Genomic DNA, 18,134 nt, shown 5'->3' on the forward strand with positions numbered 1-18,134 from the left:
TGCGGCTTCTTCATGCAGGATGGTTTACTTCTGCATACTGTTGTGAAAGTCAAGCGGCCGAGCATCAAGAGGAATTTCATTTCATGAGTTCCCCGTGACCGATATTAGAAACCAATGGTTGAAACCTGAACAACAACAAAAAAAAATTGACTGGGGCTTAGCTAAGGTTAAGCTGGATATCTCAAAGTGAAAAGGTTCGGTGATGCTTTATGATTTAGCCTATGATTATCTTACGGTTTAGCTTATGGTTATGCTTTATGATTTAGCCTATGGTTATATATGCTTACGGTTTCACTTATGGATACGCTTAAGATTTGGTAAGCTTATGGTTATGTTATACGTGTGCCTTGTGTAGTGATGCAAATTGCTTATGAATGATATATACCATAAGTTATGCAGGATTATTAATCTTCTTTATTCATTGTTGTTGGGCACATTGTCTTGCGATTTCTGTACAGCCATAAACACAGCTCTCTGTATCGGTAGTATCACTCTCTTCTCCTTCCATGTTGAATGCGCACGCCTGTTCTCTGGCAAGCGGTCATATAGTCGGTCTCCGCGATAAACACGTGCTTGCGGCGAACGTCAAATGACGACGCATAGCGCGGCAGTGGCCATCTGCGCCGACTCCGAACACGCTTACGGAGCCAATTCCGACATACGCCGGCTCGCGCGAAGCGCAGTGTTGACTAGCGTAGTGAAGCTTTTCGTTTCAAAAGCCCAACTCCAGAAAAGTGCTTAAAGTGTAGTGACTATCTGTGTGATGGCACAATAAAGCGCCCTTGGAATTTTTCAAGCTAGACTTTCGTTATCATTTGGTAAAGCGGCGTAAATAAATACGTCAATAACAGCACATTTTTACGATTGTGGCATGCACTGCAATTAAAACTGCTCACGTTCTACCGCGCTCTCAACGGCACGTCACTTCGGTGAACGTGCCGAATGCAGCAAAGGAACGTGTGGGCCCGGCAAAGCGGTACGTAGTGCGTTCATTGCGTCTGGCTCAGGACTAGCGAAACCTACGGGAGAATGAAGTGCGGGCGCGCTCATGCCTCGGCTAGCGCGGAAAGTGCACACCAGACCATATTGGCACCACAGCGCTAACCAAAATTTCAGCAGACAATGAGGAAAAAAAAAAGAAGCTCTAAGGGATTGTACTATTTCAATCCTAGCAGCCGCGCGGCCGCGCTTTCAAAGTAATTTAATATTTCATTGCACTGCACAGCGAAGATAATCTGGGGCATGTATCGCATGTATCGACGCGCATTTTTCTAGCCGCACCCTGTCAATAATGTGAAATGCCGAGTTTACTGCAGCTCCTCTGCGAATTTTTAGCGTCATCGCCGTACTCCTGAAGGCAGGGCCGGAGCGTTTCGGGCGTTGCGGTGAGGGTGAGCACTGGCGGCATCTACCGGCACGCTTGGTCCCTACTCAATGATCACGTGGTATTTCTTCGGCCGCGCGCTGCCATAGGCGACCACGGGATGCGCAGGTCGCCCTTTATACAGTAGGTCGTGGTCCGTCCACGTCCTGTCCTTCCTTAATATCGTCTGTGTAAGACTGAGCGCAATATAACCATTGCTAGATAGCGAATGAAGAGAAGCTGGTTGCAAGTTTGGTTGCAGCTTTTTTTTCGTCATGGAAGTGCGGAAAGTGATGAAAGTAATGAAATGAGGCATCTACTTAAGAATGTGTGGTGCGTGCAGACCACTTGGTTTGTCTTGAAGAGTTGTTCACGTAGCATTCGACAGATGGTAAGCGCGATCATTATTAGCTAGACTTGGCACACGACATATCGCTGCGGCAAGTTCTGGGTGCGATCATTACACGGGGAAATAAAAAAAATCAAATTTTGACGACAAAATTGAGGGATGCGATCATTACGCGAGTGAGATCATTATGCAAGTAAACACGGTATCTTTGATACGAGCAACGTGCCTTCCAGTGGCTAATTGATTCGATCTTTGCACATGCTTTCTCGCTACTCTGTGGACGCTAGGGCGGTATTCTTGGCTGATCATTTTCAGAGATAGTTTCACTTTCGCGAGATATGGTAATGGACGCATTGAACTGTGCGGCCAAGAGCACTGTCAGCTTTATATGCAAACGGGTCCAGTGAGTGGAGCAGGCGCTGCTGACAGAAAATGCAGAGAGAGAGAAAGTGCAATGAGTCAGCAACGAAGGTGGGCGGCGGTTAAGTGATGTGAAGAGAAGTAAGGGTAATAAACTATGCGAGGACAGAGGATGCGAGGGAAAGATAAAGGAGGCTAAGAGGGAGCCCGGAGAACAATCTCAGCTTTCCGCATGCGAAGGCATGCCCTGCCCTTCCTGATAGAGGGGACAGCACTGTGAGGGAGCTTCCAGAAGCTGGTTATGCCTCTCATGTGTCCACCATAGGGTTTGCAGTTTTGTGTGGGTCGTCGTATGAGACAGGACGTGCATAATCTCACATTGTATAATTGAGGTTATTAATGTGTTGTCTCTAGTCTTTATGGAGAGCTCGCTGGGACTGCATCAATTTTTTCACAAAACTCATGACATCGCAAAATCGGGGAACATGTGTAACCAGGGTTGCACTTTATGTTAAGGAGACAATGCACATCACAAACCTCTTCAGCAACCACTACCATAATTTACAAACTATGCCATGCATTTCCTTTGCAAAATGTTTTTCAGCCATCGCTGTTGTTTTTCACTGAATTGCACAAGCCCTGGTTAGTCGTGAGAAACCATTTACATTTTGCACGGTTTACTTCCTTACCTGCTTCCTGTTGCCCCCCCCCCTTTTTTTTTTTCATTGCCGTCCTCTTCTCAAGCCTTCCTCTTTAAAGTTTCCTTTTGCATGTGGTGGTTTATCATTACCTTCTTACTAATGCAGCTCGTTATACACTGCAATATTTGTTTCCTCTTGTTCACTTCACAGACTTTCAAGAAAGCACAGCTGTCCTGGAGTCATTTTACCAGCTTCTTGGCACCGTAAGCATCCAGGCAAATTTTTCTATTTGTAGTTACTTTCAGCCGTTTTGTGGGTTCAGAGGTTAAAAGGCACCTGTGCAAGTTTGTGGAGCACAGGAACCATGGAAAACCCGGGCCGCACATACACGCAGATTGTACTGGTTGTTTATACAAAAATTAGGTCACAATGGAGCGATAAGTTACACTCCTGACAATCTCTAAGCTTTTCTTCGTCAAAATATGGTATAGTTGTTGCTGAAATCTCGCATGAAGGCGGTATTGTAGAATTCCTGTACTGTGCCAACTGTCTTAAAGGTCATGATGTGCCGCCTTCTGCAAGTTAGGAAGCACAGAAGCCGCCGCATGCCAATAGTATGTCTGAACTACTTTTGTAGACGGATATGTCGAAACGGGTCATAGCATCAGGGCTTTTGTGAAGACATGAGGTTTTGTTAAGATTTCATTGATGCCAGCTTTGATTCTGCAATTGAAGCACGCTCTAAAGTTTGTAAATATAATGTCAGTTAGTTAATCTTCATTAACAACAGAATTAAACATCCACCTCTTCAAGTATAACCTCGCTGGATAGACCTGATTGTACTGTCTGCCATAGGCAGTTAGTAAAGAAAACTAGCAATACTGCTAAGGGCCCAGATGTGTATGCAGTACTTTTTGAAATATGCTCTTAAATAAAATGAAGTGAAAAATGCATGGCATAAAGCAAGAACGACAGACAGCTGAGCTAGTTGGTAAGGATTCATTATGCAAAAAAGAAGTGAGGCGTGCAGACTGGTCACAACACAGTGTTGTCCACTTCTCTACTCTTGTGTCCTGTCTGCATGCCTCACTTCTTTTTTACATAATGCATAAAGCAAGTTGCTAAAATGCCTCCACTCCATAACAGCCAAACATTCCAGCAAAGGCTCCGCCCAGAAAACTGCACCGGTTCTCTGTGCCTGTGCTGTGACATCGCAGAAATGCGCAAATGTAATTGGCGGGCACATTTATGCAAAATCTTCTCAGGTTGTGCAGTGGTGTACTGATGACTGCATTCTTAAATTGTTGACGATTATATGCCATTTATGCAAGCTGCATTTGAAACATGATTTTGTGCCGGCACCCAAAATACTTATCAGGACAAAACCACATTTATAGACTCAGTCTAAGTAATTGAAAAATCTAAATTTTTGCATTGTTTTGTTTTGTTCCTGTCTGTATTCACTGCAAGAGAGATGTCAAAAATAAAATTTAAATTTTTGCGCAGAATTGTCACCTTGCAAAAAGGTTGTATAAGACTTGGCCTTTGGTGAACTTAAAGCGTCAAATGTAAAATGATGTCACTGCAGCTTGCCCGCAAGGCTGCTTACCTGCTGAGCAGTGATGCCGTCAACCTATCCATGGCGTTCCAGTGTGGTAAGCTGCCTGCATCATCATTTTTGCTTGCTTTAGGCTTTACTTTGGACAAATTCAGATGAACAAATAAAATGTGTGCCTTATCAGAAGTTTCTTAACAGAAGTGATCCACAGAAAATAAATTACGCTATTACAGGGGCACCCAAATATATATTACAGCGAAAGGGTATGTGAAGTGAGGAGACATTTATTGCATGTGCATAATTTAAAGTCACCCTTGTTTATGCCATTCAGTAATTTTAGATGCTGTCACTGTGCAAAGCTGTGTGTTTTCACAAAAGCTGCTGCTTCACCTAATTCGCTTACAAATTCTCTAGTGCCCTCGTGTTGTTGAATAAAAATGCTCCAAGGAATGTGAGCATTATCGGCTGCATCATGTGTAAACACCACTGGTTCTTGCAACTTTTTGACAGTTTCCTCACCATCACGATCAGGCTGCAAAGGCTCCACAAGGACCTCTTTCAGTCAATGTTTCTGTTGTGTCTACGGCACTGCAGGTTTCTATGTCATCGTTGACATTGGAGTTGTTGTTTATGCCCATAGAAGTTTGCGTCATTAGTATTATGCAGCAGAGTCAATGAGTTGGAATCCTTATACAGCAAAGCTTTGGTTTGAGTGCATATAAAGAGCTCAAACAGGAACACGCGTGAGCACACACACGTGCACACATGTGGGCGGGTGCAAACGCACGAAAGCGCACACAAATTATACCGAGCCTTTTGTTAAGCAGAGTTGCTAACTACCAGCGAGTACGATGGACGCCTTGAACTCATCATTGTTTCTGAGGCAGCATGTCGATATGTACGTAGCGCGGTTGGAATCCATTCTGTCTGCAAGAAGTGCTTACTTCCTCATTACTGTGCAGGCACACATGTGCGAAGGTGAGCCTTCTGGTTCTGTTTTCCTTTCCCTCACACGGCTAGCATCGCAGATGAGCAAAGGCAAGCGCCATCTGTCTGGTGCTTGCCTTTGCTCAACAGGAACTCAACAGGAACTCAACAGAATGTGCAGTATGTGTATTCCGTTGTGATCGATTGGCCTAATTAGCAAGGGAACAGCCAGGCTGCAGCCATGCTCACGAATCCTGGCGAGGTTTGCAAAGAAGAGCTTCGCTTTAAAGAAACCACAGCAGCTCAAGTTTGACAGGATTGCCCTGCAGAACATGAGATGTGCCACACAGACAAAGAAAATGCTGAACTTCAAGTGGCATTTTTGTGTTCACTTTATGGCTAAATGTCATGCTCACCAGTAGTTTACCGAGTTCTAGCAACTCTGACCATCAAACTGGGCTCTTGGAAACTTGAGTTCTGTTGAAAACTTGGGTCCTGACTAATGGATTTCGTGAAGAGTGTTAGCTGCATTGTCCACATATATCTCCGAGGGACATTGAAGAGACACTTTACCATGCATAGGTAGTAAATGAGTATGGTATGAGCAGTTTCGTTAAATTGAAGTTGATTATGTTGATTATTGCTACCCTCACCTTCTTTTTAACTTCGTTCAGTATTGTACTCTTCAGTTCAATGTCAATGTTCCTTGTTTCTATTTAAGCTATCGTGGCTATTACACTTCCTGAGAAAGGGACAGTCAAGGCAGCTGCACTGTTCCTGGTAAGTCTATTCCATTGCTTCTTTATTGCTGCTTTAATTATTACTACTGACTAATTACTATAAAGAGAAACATTTAATCAGTGTAAACTGATAAACTGTTCGTTAGAAACAGTATTTTCGTTAATTTCATAAGAGGTTGACAATCAGAAGGAAAAATCAAGCCCACAATTTTTTATTGTCTTTCAAGCCAAAACACCCTGCACCATAACGTCAGTGCAATGTCACTGATTTTAAAGAATTATCTCATATTCTGGCTATTGTGGATAGTAAATGTTTTTGCAACTTGCCATGTTCATTCTTTGGCTTCTTTAGAATAAACAGTCCATATTTTCCAATAAAAAAGAATTAACTAGACCAAACCAGCCGGCTGTCAGTCTGAAACGTCACTGTGAACTGGTGCACAAACCTTAAAGTGGCATTGCCGTCACTCTTTCATTCATGCCCTCTCCTACCACACATTCTCTTATGGTAGGAGTCGCTTCTTTGGTATTGTAGAATAAAGTACTAATTTAGTACTAATACAGCTCAACCTGTCTTTCTTTTTAGTGTCCCTTCAAGACTTGTTCTCTTGTCGAAATGCTGGCTTCAGCGACATTCCTCATTCTAACACGATTAATCACTATAAACAACAATGTCCAAAATTCTTGCTTTATCACGGGTGTGCTTTTGCACGACAACAGGGATGTGTTAACAGCTGCACAGCAAAAGTGAATTTACATGAGAGTGTAAACGAAACTCTCATGGCAGTAGGCACCCCCTCCCTTCTGACCCTGACTATGGGATATTGTCATGACAGAAGTCTGGGATTATGGCAACACTATGGTGTAAACTGGAATTTTGCAGTTTCTTGGCCATGGGTTATTGGTGTTGCTGTGAGTAGCATGCTATCATCATAATTGGGGCAGCTGTTGCCATTCTTGGCGGCACTTCAGCCTGTCCTTTATGTGCATTTAAGAAAAAGCACGCATGTAAGTCAGGTGAGGCATTTAGGCCATGACATCTAGAGGAATCTTAAAATTTAACCTGTTTAATCTATTATATGCTGGAAGTTATCATGTGTCCTCTAGGGAGCGTTCTGCCGCAAAAAATCTTTAAATCGGCTCATTAATAGCCGAGATGGAAATATTTCAGTGCCACGAACGCATGATTTCAGCAGACTGGCTCCACTGCCAAGCAAGACGCTCTCTCCACTCGCCCCATCTAGCCTACGCAAGCGAAATTCCATCCCTGCGTTCTCCCATACCGGACCTCGAGGATCGCGTGATGCATACGTCACAGGCCCCACCTTCATATTTTTTTTGCTCCTCGTTTTTTTTTTCAGCGCTATGGCGTCACGCGCGAGCTGTTGCCTCATTCCCGCAGTGCAAGATTTTGCACTCTGCGCACAAGGAAACATGACTAGTGGTATAATTCAGTGCTACAAGAATACTGAGGCAGAACAAGTGGATCGCAGAGCATGATCACGCATTGGAACACGGTAGAAAACGGCATAGTTTCGGTACCTGCACACGTGACTGCACGACCGTGGGAACAAGCAGACGAAGCAGAAGTAGATCTCGCGTGCTTCGGTGTGAAGTAAAACAAAAACACGCTGACATTCCGATTGTTTGTTTTATTATTTCTCTAAACTTCAATTCGTCAATTCAAGCAACAGATCACATAGATAACAAATGTTGTCTTCAATAATTCTCGAAGTCACGTGTCACCATGAGCGATGTCACGCTGTGGACATGAATACGTAGGCACAGGGGCACGACTACATCACCGTCCGGCTTGGAGCACGGTGGCCGCGAGGAAAAGGAAAAACGGCATTCGGTTTGAAATTTCAGATCTTTCTGCAGCGTGTAGCGATGTAATACTTTGCAGGCATGATCGTTATCACACAATGTGTGCTCTGCGCTTGTCAGCTCAAAATGGCCAGACCTGGTGAGGGGCCCTTTAAGGTGATTTGTACACCACCTACGATGCATTATTGACGAAAAATTTGCTACTGCTTATCACACAAGCATGATGATGTCATAATCTTAAAGAAAGTTGAAATCTTAAGTCTCACTGAACGTCAGCTCTGTTCTTTCTTTCTTTATTTTTTTTGACTAGGTGCTGTATTGAGATTTCTTTCCTTGCAGAGTCAATCTTCAAGGAGCAGAGTCTGATTGAACGAATAAGCTATATGTTCTTGCTGAGCGTTTGTCATGCATGCATTCTATTTTTACTAAGGCATGCAGAAAGGAGCCAATAAGACTTTGAGCAAAATACGTCCTTAGAAATTATTCTTGACTGGATGCCCAGTGACTGCATCTCAAGAGACAACTACAGCAACACGTGGGTGAGCCGTGATGCTAGTCGCAGACTCCTTCTACACCAAAAATTTTAAAATGATCTCCTTCTGCGGTGTGTTGTGTTGCTGTGCTGTGCAAACAAGATTTTCTGCACACGTAAACTTTACGATGCTAGTTTGTCACATGTGCTTTATTTGAGAGGACATCTATGCCATCCGATCCGCATCAAACGTGGACTGTTATTATATTATAATTATTAGCCTGCATTATCTCAGCACATCTTAAATGCCTCGAAGGCAAATGGTGCTCTGATACATTAATTTTTCCACCTAAAGGATATTTTTCATGAAGTTAGTTGTTTTTTTCCTTTCAGCTAACAAAAGAACTAAAATTGTGGCATAAATTAAGGGGAGCAAGAATGCTTGTGATAATTTGTTTTTACGAAATGTATCTGTCAATGCGAAATGAACAGGTCATTCACACTATCTCTTTGTGCTACCCTGTCTTTGCATATGACAAATATGCATATGCCTGTGCTGCTGTTCGAGTGCACAGGAGCTTGAAAATTGTTCAGGTATATTAAATTGTGGGGATTAATGTCCAGGGCCTCAAAAGTGGACTATGAGGGACACCATAGTGGAGGGTTTCGGACCACCTTGGTTTCCTAACTGCACACCTAACTGTGCACAAGCATTTTTGCACTGAGTCTCTATCAGAATGTGGCTGTGGTGGCCGGTCAAAAGGGCCATGGCCTCATGCTAAGCAGCGCAGCGTCATAGTCGCAGAGCCACCGAGCGGATTGAATAAGTAGAAGAAATGTGAAATGAAAGCAATGAGTTTGAATACACGTCTATGATACAACTCAGTTTCTGTGAACCATTTTCTTTTTTTTTCCAATTTCTTTGTTGCTTGCTTTTGAGCTGTCAAAACATTATATCTCTTCTTACTTCCTGTTCTTATGAAAAAAGTTAGGTCCCTCTGATTGACAGTGCTTGCTTATGTGGGAAGATTGTCTACATTTATTTTACCAATGACATGAAAAATTGGCTGCCCTTCAACTTCTCACCCCCTCCTCCTCTATTGCTAACTCAACTAAACACGTTTGTTTTTGAACGTTTCGCCTTTCTTCGTTCTGTTCCATGCACCAGCTAATTATTTTTCTGCCATTGTGGCTGTGGCAGAGAAAGCTATTTAAATTGTGCGAAGGAAAGCAATTTCACGAACCGCACATTTACATTGGGCAGCTGTGGCAATTGTTGCCTCCACGATGACAAGTGCCGTTGTCGAAAGGCTAGCTCGAGAGACACTCCTTGTTGAAACCACTGTCGATCACTTCACTTAAATTGAACAAGGAAACCACTATGTGCAATGCGATCGCGGCGCAGCTGGGAAAGTGATGAGCAGAGGGGGTGGGTGTGCACACCGGTGTGAGTTCCCCTTGCTTTGGTAGGGGTAAGACAAGCACGGGAATAGGTGGAGAAACTTGACATGGGGTTGTCTATGGGGCAAAATGCTAAAGCGCTCGTGTGCTTACATTTAGGTGCGTTTACATGAAAGAACCCCTTGTCATCAAAATTTCATCCGAAGTCCCCCACTACGGCATGCCTCATGATCAAATCGTGATTTTGGCACATAGAACCACAGAATGAAACTGTTTAATTAGATGTTGAAATCGATAAATAACTGATGAATTCGAAGAGGTGTCTTGAGTGAAGACATATTATTTGTGGCCCCATGGAGGAAGGGAACAAAGCTGAAGGAGCATGACATCAGTTAGCTAGCATCAGTAAGCCAACCTGCTCTGAAACCGTTCAGCTTTGTCCTTGGGGCCTATCTGCATGTTGACTCTTGGGAAGTAGGCTGGGCCTTGAATGCATATTTTTGGTTTGTGGTAGTGTTTAGTGATGCCCTTGTCTCGACCCACACCCGCTGCCACCCGTTCTACTCTCTCCCATACTTTTCTCACTCTCAGCAGCTAGAAATTACTGCTTGTGTATTGGGTGGTGGGAGCCTATTTCCCATGAAGCTTTCCCATGACATTATCCACAAAGTTCATATGGCTTTGAGTAAATACTATACATAGGTGAGCTCAGCGGCAGCACCTTTTTTTTTTCTTTTCTGCAGGCTGAGGTGATCCAGCAGAGCCAGCAGCACGTGTCGCTTGTACAACTTGTACAAGTAGTCAACGCCTACCGGTTGTCCCTTCTGGAGAGGTGTCTCATGGTGTGCTTGTTTTGCTTGATTTCGTTTTACGAGTGATCGCTTGTGTGGGCTGTTCATTCCAAGCACTGATAGCATCGTCTATTGGCGGTGTACAGGGTGTGTACAGCTCCTTAAAAGCCCTTGAAAAATTTTTTACCAAAGGCCTTTAAAATTTCTTGAAAACAGATGTGCTCTTTTAGTATTCCTCAAAACTGAGATGTTGGCTAATCTTTTACAGGAGCCCTGAAACACTTCTTGAACATAGTAAGAAAACATTGCTGATCTGTATAAGAGGCTCCCGTGAACATGTGAGTCAAATATTATTGCACTGCATGCAGCAGTGAACTTAGAGTCTGGTGTCAAAAACTGCGAAAAATTGCTTGCCCTTGCTTCCGCAATGTCGTCGTACAGCGTCATCTCAAGCAGCTGGAACCACAAACAGCTATTGGCTGATTTCCTGATTGTGAAAACATTCTCAGTATTATGAAATTGCTAATCTTTAGTTAAATAAATGAAACATGCATCTGTGATCTCAAAAATAAAAAAAAATTAATGTCATGTTTACACTGCTGCATTACGAAAAAAAAGTTGCGCATAGCATCGTCTGCTGCACATGGCTTTCAAGATAGCAGCGATGTGCTACATAGCATTGTCTACTGCGGCTGCCACAGGCGGCCACAACCATTGCCGCAACAATGCACGATTAACCCTTTCGCCACTGAGACACTATAAACTTTTGGGCAGGGCTTTGCCCCCTTGGCTTCTCCCCTGTGTAGCTACCATCGTGCTAGCAGAGTTGGAAACAGAAAGCCGCGAGTTGGTGGGATAACTTCACTTATGCTTGAAGGATTGTAAAATTCTTGCGGCATGATATTCGTGCAACGACATCCTTTAATAGCAAGGCCATTCTATGATAAGTTAGAAAAGTGTTTCAGGGCACCTTTAGGGGATACGAGAGGGTAGGTGCCCTACTGGTATAGGCCTCTTCAGTATGCACGCAGTGTGTATATGCCTATTTGTATATGTATGCATATACAATTGACTTCCGTTAATTTGACCCTGACGGGACTGACAGAAATGATCGAATTATCTGGAAAGTCGAATTAAACAAGATCCAGAAAAAACGTCAAAACACACCTCTGATTCATTTGGCACTATTTGCCAGATTCTAACATGCCACCAAATCAAACGTGCTCCTGCTTTCTGCGCGACCAAAGTAGGAAATGAAAGTGGAGATAACATTAAAGCTTCTAAACAAAGTAGAAAACTATTGCACATCTGATTTTTAGCAAGAAAAATGGTGAAGGGTCTAATATGTGTTTGACGTAATAGTTCTGCGGAAACCCGCAAAGTGGAAAGAAGTAATTAATAATGGGAAAATGAGACAACCACCAAATTGTAGCAGTTTCTACAAAGGAAACCCATATGAGTTCCTCGAAAGAAAAGCCTCACAGTTTAAGAAACATTCGTCCTGGTCCAAGACTCAAACCCGGGACCACCGCCTTTCTGGGGCTGCTGCTCTACCATGTGAGCTAACCAGGCGGCTAGCAGATGGCAGGGCAAAGTTGAACTTGTGAACAACTCGAAGCAAAGGTTTCTGCAGAACTATTATGTGAAACTCTTGCCTTCTGTCAAACTCTTGCCTCAAACCGGCATTATTACGAAGACGACATGACATGCGTTTGCACGATTAAAGTGGCAACTAGTGAATACCACAGTAAATGTGCTTCTGAAATACACAAGTCTGGTTCGTTGACATAACTTTAGTAGCCGGAGCAAGATGTCTAATTTTATTTGACTTGCACTGGAATGAATCGTTACAGGGACAACATGGCCACAATTAGTACATGACCGGGGTAGTTGGAGAAGTATGGGAGAGGCCTTTGCCCTGCAGTAGGCATAACCAGGCTGATGATGATGATGATGATGATGGAATGCCTGTTGTAGTCATGGGTAGTGAAATGCACGGCATGTTTATGAACTGATTCCATGTAAGTTAGATACCCTCGATAAATGGACCGCACAGAAGTGATTTTCCTGTTGTCCTGTCCTAAAAAAGAAGTGCGAGGAACACTGAATGCCTGTCTTGTCAACACAGGTGGTTGGTGGCGGCGAGTCGCCACGGTCAGCGGTAGAGCCCATGGCTGACGTGGTGCTGGCACTGACCAGGCAGAACCTGCAGGCCACCTCCCAGGTCATTACGCAACTGCTCTCGCAGCCAGCCTTTCCAAGCCCACAGCTGAAGCAAGAACACAGAGTGCGCTACTTACATCTGCTACTTAGGTGAGGTCACTGCCGTAGTAGTGTTTGGTTCATGCAAAGTAGTGTTGGTAACTGCATATCCTATTGACCCCAAAAAAAATACGGGGACAGAGGTAGAGAACACATAAACAGCACGGGCGGTAACTTTCAACTGTTTTATTCACAGCAGGCCGTGGGCATATATAGGCATATAGAACATGCGCAGATCACAGCAAACAAGAACACTCATCAGCCTAGCGTGGCAACCAACCATAAAAAAAAAAATCTATTTCCGATTGAAACAATCTAATGGAGGTGTCACTAACACAGCCTTGGCCTTTCTTTTTTATGTGATAAGCCTCTATCAGTTCGCGTGCAGTCTGGTCATAGCTTCTCCCCAGAATAATTATCTCCTTAAAAAGAGGTGCACAGCGACAGGCATTGCAGTGCGCAGGCAAGTGCGCCAATGCATCTTTCGTTAACTTTTGTTCATGTTCCCTGGCTTGGTGACACGGTGTCACGCTGCATGCGAGGTAACTGCTTCGGCTTAGCAGAAACAGTGCCCCAGGCATCTCACAATGCTCGCATGATGGTGCGCATCACCAACGACATTGGAGGACTTGCATCTCAATTTTGCACAAGATGAGACTGAAGTTTATAGTCTGAACTGTGCTGTCTGTTGCGCTCAGATCATTGTATGCACCACAATGCGTTATGTGCACAACTTCTTGCAAGAACACTGGTGTTTTTGTGCACGGTGCTCATGCCGGCAGCGCAAGGCAGAATGCTGCTCTGGCTCAACTGCAGAGTCGATGGATCCTGGCATGACAGTGCATACACTTGGCTTCGTCACTTTTGCAGCCGAATACACTGTGCATCTCTGAGTTTTTCTAAACTTCCATGACTGGGCCGCACATGGCACTTTAAAGGGGCACTGCAATACTTTTTGAACATGGTAAGGAAACATTTGCAATCTGTCGACAACGCTGCCATGAGCATGCGAGCACAATATTCTTCTGCATGCAGCAGGGAGCCTGCAATCTCACATAAAAGACCACTGTCTCTCTCCTGCGACTTTCGTGGCCTCCACTATATTGCCCCAGTCTGTCATAGTCCATCTCAGGGTCCATGTCATTCCTCACGTTGTAGATCTCATAGGACTTGTCGTCGCCAACTCGTAGTTGCCAGCCATTGAGCAATTGTTCATGCGTGTTACTATCAAGAAGAGGCTTGCACATGCGTGCAAACCCCTCCAATCTCAAACATGGAAGCTGAAGTTGTTCACGTGTCTCTCCGATCCTGTCATTGCTCCATTGTCATTCTCGGGCACCTTTGTCAGATGCTGACCTTGAAATTCTGCTATGTGGGAAGAAAAAGAGAGGAGTGATTGGCAGGGCATTGCTATCAGCGTCACCCCAGCTGAGAGTGTTGAGGAAGAATGGCAGAAGTAAGCGTTGGACTTTTTACATGATGAAAAACCACGCAATAAAACAAGACAAGTGAGATGACGCGGACACAGCACTGACTACCAACTGCTCTTTGTATCTTTGCTATTATCAGATCTTCTTTCAAAGTTTTTTTGGAGCTATATTCACTGAAAGGTATCGCACACACTGCTATGTGTTCTCAGGTTTGAAAAAAAAGGCAATAGAGTGTTTTAGTTGAGCGTCCTTACAGTACGCTCCACTCTGAATTGCCCCGCTAAGCCACAGCGGAGTGGCGGGCAATTTTCACGTTTTCACGGAGCGTAAAAGCGCCAAACTAAAACACTCTAATACTGAGCCCCTTTACCCCTTGTGGAGATAACTGGTAGTAACAGAATTGTTACCACCAATTACCTTGTCTAATAACTGGTGTAGACTGCATGTACAGCTGGCGATGCATGTGAAGACACGGTATATAGCACTCGCGAGTCGCAGTGATATGTGCGCTTCATCTGTTTATTGTCTTCCTGTTGCGCTGCAGGTTATAATGAATCAACACAAACTAGCCTGATCTTCAGTTCTTCTGTGTGTACACACGGCTGAAAATTTTTTTCTCTGAATGCAGAGAGAGGACCAACAAGCGCCTCATAAAGGAGGCACTCGTCGAAATGAGCCTGGTGTGTCGGGGACTCGTGGGCACAGAGTACGCAGCCCAGACAACGCAGCAATTCCCATAGGCTGCTCAACGAGCTCAGTGATAGAGAACAACTTTTTATGGTGGGTTGGGTGGTTCTTGTTCAACATAAAAAGGGTTTCTGTGCGAAAGAAACAAACACACAGTAAAGGCACACGAAACGACAGGGCGTAGTGCGTGCTTCCAACTTATTGAAAGAAGCATCAACAAATAATTAAGCAAGTAATCAAAGCCTTTTCTGTTTGCCCCAAGACACGGTCTCAAGTGTGCGAGTGTGTCTTTCATACTAATCACTGACAAAGATGCTTTATTTCCGCACAGTCATATTTGACAGATTCAGCCTTTAAATCTCTGACTCTTAAAACATTTTCTTGGGTAAGTTGGCTTATTCATAATTTAGGAAAGAACAGTGAAGGAGGGTGCGAAGAGCCATGCCAGTTTTCATCTCATTCTCGTTTTTTTAGTGCTGCTGCTTTCTCCTGACTCATGTTGTGTTAGCGTAGACTGTTTATAACATAAGTCGTTGGAGTCGTGAATTTTCGCATTATCACTGAAACATTTTTCAAAGGCTGTGCGCATGCAAAACATGTAAATCAAGCATCTGTGCGTGTCCTGGAATGGAAGCTTACGACCGGGATGTGCCCTCACTTTTGTTGGCGAGGTGGTTTCTCAGCTTTCCATGTTTCGTACCATCACTGCGAAGCATTTCGTTGACTCTGCACTAAACTGCAACTTTGGTTGCCGACTGTTGAAAAGATGGCGCTGGTTAGGCCTAACTGGGGAGCATGCAGTCTTGGGAAGCTTGCCCTTTATGTATGTTAGTACGAGCAGACGATTTCACGGAGATCTGACTTGAGATCACGCACGCAGACTGAACTGATGGCAGCTCGCCTGAAGTGGGGTTCACAGGCGATCAGCTGGCAACTACCACGAACACTTATGCCGAAAGTTTGTATGGACATGTACTGGTAAGAATGGCGAAAGCTTGTGTAGGGACAGTGTTCCCAACTGATGAATTTGCGGGACACACAGTTGAAACTGGCAACATCGCGGAGTCAAGGTGACATGTGTGATATTTGCACTTCGCGACGATGCGCATCGTGCCAGGCAATCGTAAAATGCACTCGTGGCCGCGACTAATTTTTTCGTGATGCTAGAGTTGTAAAAAACAATAAATTGATTTTACAATCGAAGTTAGTTTTCCGAACCTGCCTGATAATCCAGACATTTTTGCAACCCCATTTGTGTCCGGAAAAAATCATTCGAAGACTGTATTTACTTTCTGCACACAGACTGAGGAGCCAAAGAGTAACAATATGCGTATGTTTCGTGTGAACTGCACGGCGTTGACAAGCGGTCGGGGCAAAAGGTTTCTCCATTATCTAGGCTAGCTTAGGAAACCCCTGCACACCTGCTGAGCCAGCATGCTGCTGCCACATTCTTTGTCTTTTTTTCCCCTCCATTCTTTGTTTGCCAGCTCTTTCTGCGTCTCCTCCTCCTCCGCATCACCCTAGTCGCTCCCTCATCGGCCTGCAGACCTCATTGAGAAGCACGCTCGCTGCCTCTCTTGTCCACATTATAGCCGGTATTCTGTCTCGCGTGGCTGAACTATAAGCAGTATGCGTATACATTGAGTTCTATGGGAAGGTAAACGCGACTGAGAAAAGACTGCATTGTATCCTGTCCTGCAGTATAAGTGATGACGTTATAAGTGGTCTGAGCTGTATATGATACGTGGTATTTGTAATAGCTTGCTTATATATTCCTTTGCCAACATGTCCTTTAGTAAAGTTGGAACTGTGCGCTATGTCCCGTCGTTTCATGTGCAATTTCTGTGTATTCGTCTCTTTGCGCAGTAACTGTTCTGTCTGTGATATCATTCTTAGTACATTGTTTTCTTTTTGTTCACACATCATAGCAGATGACAAAATCAGTGTGCTACTGACTTCTAGCGCTCATCAATGCATTTACCATTTGTTGTAAAGATCTCAGCCACACTTCACACCGTGAGACCCTACTGTGTACAGCTGTGTTTGGATGAAGCAATAGCAAGACTGTCCAGCAGATTGCACATTGTTGCCAAAATTTTCCTGTGTGCTCACGAGTGACTCACCTTGTGTTGAATGTCTCTCCACTCAATGTTCCACCTCAACTTCAGAAAGTCAAAGGCAGTTGCTATATGTCAACAATGTGCTTAGGCGAATACTGAGCCAAGTCAGGCAAGATTACCGTCTGCTAAAGTCAAGACAGTTTTCTTCTTTAGCTTTGCTGCTAGGTTCTCCACCAGGCATAGGGACAAAAATTTGTACAGTTATAGCAGACTTTCAGTGCATGGAAATTAGCATCTTCTTGTCAGCTTTTTGTACAGATTAAGTATCCTACACCAATGAACAGTAACTGTTCTGTTGGCCTTGTTTCCTTGTACAGTTTTATAAAGACGTTCACAACTGAAATTGAAACCTTGTCTTTGTGTTCTCTTATTTCCAATTTGTTTTTCTTGTTATAAGAATCTGCAAAGTGCAGGTAATGTGTGTTGTGTTGCATTTTGAGTTAGCAAAATCTGAACTATTTGTGTGCACTTCAGATGTTATTTTGCAGGTACTATCGTGAGCAATATGAGCAGGAACACGCGAGCGCGTGGGAAATAGCCTCGAAACCGACGTGGGGCGATGCGTTGCGGCCGCTGTAGGAAACAAAGTGGAAAGGGCGCCGCGGTTCCGCCAACTGTCGGCACTCCCGCCTCACTAGCGTTACTGCGTAATGGCAGCTGATTGCGTGTCACCGGGCGCTAGCGATGATAAGGCGGTTATGTCATGCAGAGCGTGGACCGTGCTGTCTGTAGTTGAGCGCAAAATATCTCTAGCTCTCTTTTTATCATACTTGCGGAACGTATCGCAATGATACCGGCGTGATACTGTGGCGCCTGTAATAGCGCTCGCACGCAGGAAAAAGCAGGGTTGTTTTGTTATGCGTGTTTTTCTATGTCTCGGTTATTGTGAACAAAGAAAAGTTGTACGCAGCAGTGAATTTAAAGGTTTTATTAGACGATTGCTTAATGGTAACAAAATTTTCATCCACACAAAAAGTATCCCAATACATCAGTGTTACAGCTTGACCTTTCCTTGCAGGCTTCATGCATTAATAACGGGTCATGGCTCCGCCTGCTTGAATGACGGCCTCCATTCTTTTTGGCAGAGACACGTAGAGAGCCTCGATGAAGGCTTTGTCATCTTGAAGATGTTTCCACTCGCGCTTTATGGCTTCCCACAGTTCATCACTGGTCGTCGAGTGCAAGGAGAGTCTTGAAAGGTTAGCC

At 44.2% G+C, this 18,134-nt stretch overlaps 1 protein-coding gene across 2 annotated transcripts in view; it reads left to right on the plus strand.

The window, feature by feature from the left end:
• cdm (importin-13-like protein cdm) overlaps window positions 1-18,134 on the plus strand; it is a 49,351-nt gene that overhangs the window by 28,318 nt on the left and 2,899 nt on the right. The window contains exons 16-21 of one of the 2 annotated variants that reach the window (XM_055075224.2): window positions 2,924-2,976; window positions 4,302-4,368; window positions 5,920-5,978; window positions 10,382-10,480; window positions 12,558-12,742; window positions 14,750-14,901. In XM_055075224.2, coding sequence (XP_054931199.1) covers window positions 2,924-2,976; window positions 4,302-4,368; window positions 5,920-5,978; window positions 10,382-10,480; window positions 12,558-12,742; window positions 14,750-14,861 — 575 coding nt within the window. In that variant the 3' untranslated portion in view covers window positions 14,862-14,901. Of the gene's footprint in view, window positions 1-2,923; window positions 2,977-4,301; window positions 4,369-5,919; window positions 5,979-10,381; window positions 10,481-12,557; window positions 12,743-14,749; window positions 17,272-18,134 lie in introns of those variants that run through there. The other variant, XM_050185903.3, reaches the window with a different exon arrangement.

The sequence above is a fragment of the Dermacentor andersoni genome, chromosome 11 (assembly GCF_023375885.2).
Source record: "Dermacentor andersoni chromosome 11, qqDerAnde1_hic_scaffold, whole genome shotgun sequence".
Lineage (NCBI taxonomy): Eukaryota > Metazoa > Arthropoda > Arachnida > Ixodida > Ixodidae > Dermacentor > Dermacentor andersoni.